General features: G+C 37.6%; 1 protein-coding gene across 1 annotated transcript in view; it reads left to right on the plus strand.

Moving 5' to 3' along the window:
• The window catches only part of LOC107102884, a 10,690-nt gene that overhangs the window by 1,742 nt on the left and 5,006 nt on the right, over positions 1-3,942 (plus strand). The window contains exon 2 of the mRNA XM_015402333.1: positions 1,635-1,961. Coding sequence (XP_015257819.1) covers positions 1,635-1,961 — 327 coding nt within the window. The remainder of the gene's footprint in view (positions 1-1,634; positions 1,962-3,942) is intronic.

A 3,942-nucleotide genomic window follows, 5' to 3' on the forward strand; every position in this document is an offset into this window, starting at 1 on the left:
GTTTTCAAAAGATCATTTCAAAACCGACCTCAGTAAAATCTTAATAATATTAATAATAATAATAAAAAAAAAACGAGTTTCAAAAGGGCATTTTCTTTGATAGAGGGCAAACTTCCTAGTGCTTTAGCACCACCTAGTGTCTATGTGTGCACGCCCCTGTTAAAAGCTATCTAGTATTTCACATTTCATGAACACAGTCAGATAAATTCACATTTCAACATTATAACCTAGCGCGTCACTGCCTAAAAAATGTGTCGGGTTCATAAAATGTAGGTTTTTGCCTAAGAAGAACTGAAATACACAATTTATGGACACAATTTCTGCAGAAAGGAGAGACAGTTGAACCCCAGACACAAACACACTGTCTCCCACTGGACCTCCTCCGCAGAGCATTTTATTAACAGAACATGACGCATGGTTACAAACAGAGTATTGTTCTGACAGAACAATTGATCAGTTCATAAAGACAGGATGCTGCACTAGAATGACAAGGCAGGATGGTCTCCTGACTGGATCATGACACAGGAATGGAGCATCCCCTCGCACAAATGTTTCAGAAACACATTAATTTTATAATCATCATTGAATAAACCTAACAATATGTACTTCGGCAATGGCAGCCGCTATGTGGTAAAAAGCTTCAACAAAGCAGAAACCATGTCATCCGAGATAAATTAAGTGACACAAGCTTACATTTACTGTTACAAAAAGCCAGCATTCAACAAGGCTAGTAGCTACTAAACCCTTAACTCTGCACTGACAAGATTGATGTGTTTTCAGGATCTACTCTTATGTTCTCTACGGTAGCAAGCAACATTGTCTAATGGAACCAAAATTGACAAAATTAGCTTTCTGCTAATTTAGGTAGTACACTTCACTAAGTTGTTCTCTTTTTGGCTTTCTTGGTAAAACTGTTTCTTGTGCTGCTGCTGCCTATTCATGGTCCTGCATTGTGCTGCAATAGAAAGACTCTCAGTTGTCGTTTTAGTGTCTCCAGATCAACACTGTCGCCTCTGAATCATACTGAACTGCCAGTAAGTGGAAACACGTTGTTATTCCATGCGTTATTAATATTTTATCACTCTTTAGCCTCTATGCTTTCAAGTAGGGATGTCACAATTCAACTTTCTCATTTCCCATACGATACCGATATTCTAGCTTTGGGAATTGCTGATACTAATCTGGACCTGATACGATATATCACGAGTCTCACTGGCTTTTATTACTTATTTTACGTTATAGAATGTTAGAAAAGGCTTGATCAAGTAATAACATTAAAATAGGGAACAAAAGTCAACAACAAAAGGTATGAAAACAAGTGACGCGTGTAGAAATAACCAATGAGTTACAGAAACTTTAACAGGAAGGTTAACAAATAGTTGACCAGCCTTATGTATAAAACTAATATGCAATGTATCTGAATATTATTGTAGGTAATTATACACCAATAATAACACATATGTAAATGGTTTCAGTTAGTAAAAAAGAGACATTTTTCAACGGTAAAAGATTTGTTACTGTATTGATTATTTAATTTTTTGTGCTGAATGTTTCACTGAAGCAAAAACTGTAGAAATCTACAAGGGTCTGAATGTTTTCTTCTAAGGTTTCATGTTCATATTTGTTTTTCCCAGCTGGTTGAAGTTGTTGCCTGTGCTGGAGAAGAGATATGGTGCTAACAAGTGTTACATGTTTGAGAACAACGTGTTTCCCAGAGAGAGATCGCTGCCTCCTCCCAAGCCCCAGGTTTTGCCCAAACAGAACCAGTGGCAGAATGTAGCAGGGGTAAACATCCTAGCTCACCTGTACAAAGAACCTATCATGCCTCAGTTTAAATGGGCCAAGTTTAAAATCATCGTCAACCCCAGAGCTGTGTTTACCATCACCGTCCACGGAGTGGTAAAATCCCAAAAGGGTTGTGCCTGGATCGACAGAAACATAGCGAGGATGTACCACACAAGGTAGGTCAACAGCTCCGTAACTAAAAACACTGATGATGTCACACGTAGATGAAACCAGAGGTTACATTCACTGGATACAATAATATAATCTTATTACCTCTTACTTAAAATTTTAATGAATTTTTTTATTTGACACTGAATGAAACGAAAAAGACTCAAGCTTGAATTGTCTTAAGTTGTTGGATTTTCCTAGCCTAGTAAACTAGCCCCACCCGCCAGCGGCCAAAATCCTTTTTACCTGCGACTGGTCTAGCCTCGATCAATGCCCCAGGCTCTAGAACTAGCTGGCCAATCACAACGCAGAGATGTGTTTTGAATTTCGGTATGCAAAGCGTTTTTGAGGGCGTGACGACAAAGCTGTGCGACGCTGGAGAAAGGAACACAAGGAAGATGGCAACAACTATTGAACAGTTCTCGTTTGACTCAGCTTTGAAATCAGTGTTGGAAGGATTAGACTTGGGCTTTTCGTTGAAACGTGAGCAGGAAGAGGCTCTACGCTCATTCATTTTTAGGAAGGACGTATTCGCCGTTTTACCAATAGGCTGTTTGTTTCCACTCCCCCACCAGCTTTCTGTCGAGCTACGCCACAGTCAGTTGCCCTCATTGGTCAGAATGTTGGCTAATAGGCACAGAGAGCGGTTTGAAAGACAAAGGGTTGCTCTCATTAACAATCTTCTGATTGAGTAAATTACACATATAATCTCACCTTTAGTCATCTTTATCAGGCTAAGATTTTCTTTTTAAACTGCAGGATTTTGGTAAAGCATTTTGGATATAATTTCACCAGCTTCTAATAGCAATGTTGCTGGGATTCTGGCCTTTTTTTTTTACTTGATCTCTTCTACTGCCCTTCAGCTCCTGATATGTTGACAGTTTTTTTTTTCTCCATTATGTCACACAAGGAAGACATACCTTTGAAATTGCGTGACTGGAAACTACAGAGTAAACACAGGAAGGCAAACATTACCAGACTTGATTTTTTATCTTATTTCGTTTGACTGGTGTAAATTTAGGCAATGTTAGACTGTGTTATGCTGTCCAAGTTTTGATTAGGTTTCATAAGAGATGTCTGTTAAAACAAACAAATGTGATCTGCTTGTGATGATCTACTGTTTACTATATTAGCTTGAACTAACACCATTAGCAGAAGCTAACGTGAATTCAAAATCAAATAGGAAGATAAAGAACAACAGTTTAAAGTGTCAGTGAATCATCTTTCAGACGTAACACACTTTTCTGATAAAATACAAGAAAATTTAATAACATTTGCTACAAGTCATCTGACTGCCCCAGTCAAGCTCCAGTATCCATTATATTTTAAGGCTCGTGCACAAAATATTTAAAATAAACACCTGTCACTGAAATAAAACTACAATATGGTGATTAGATTTTGTTTAGCGTTGATAGTGTCCATTTGGAGAGGCTGATCTAAATGTTTTTTATATTTATAATTCTATAATACAATAATATTACAATAAACATTGGACTACTAATATGGTAGGATGGCGGGAAAGAAGGGTAAAATACGGTAGTTTCCAAGTCAAAATGGCAGACTTGTACGGAAGAGGATTAGGGCCACTGGAAAAAAAAAAAAGTTAACTGATTTTTAAATGTTCTTTCAGTTTAACATGGGAAAATAGTCAGAATTCTGACTTTTTTTCTCAGAATTCTGACTTTTTTCACAGAATTCTGACTTTAATCTCAGAATTTTGAATTTTTTCTCAGAATTCTGACTTTTTTCTCAGAATTCTGACTTTAAACTCAGAATTCTGACTTTGTTTTCAGAAGTCTGACAGCTAACAAACATGTTAGCATCCAGCCATAGCCATGTCTGTTTTACAGACTAGCTCTCTTGTTTTAATGACCTTCTGCTCCTCCATTAATGAGGGGACCCCTCGGGCACGTAAAAAGTTGCCTAATTCCGTCATTTTCCACCAGTAGCTACGTTTACATGTGCAAAATTTCCCCGATCCGATCCAAA

Source organism: Cyprinodon variegatus, unplaced genomic scaffold, assembly GCF_000732505.1.
Source record: "Cyprinodon variegatus isolate N-32 unplaced genomic scaffold, C_variegatus-1.0 Scaffold1336, whole genome shotgun sequence".
Classification (NCBI taxonomy): Eukaryota; Metazoa; Chordata; class Actinopteri; order Cyprinodontiformes; family Cyprinodontidae; genus Cyprinodon; species Cyprinodon variegatus.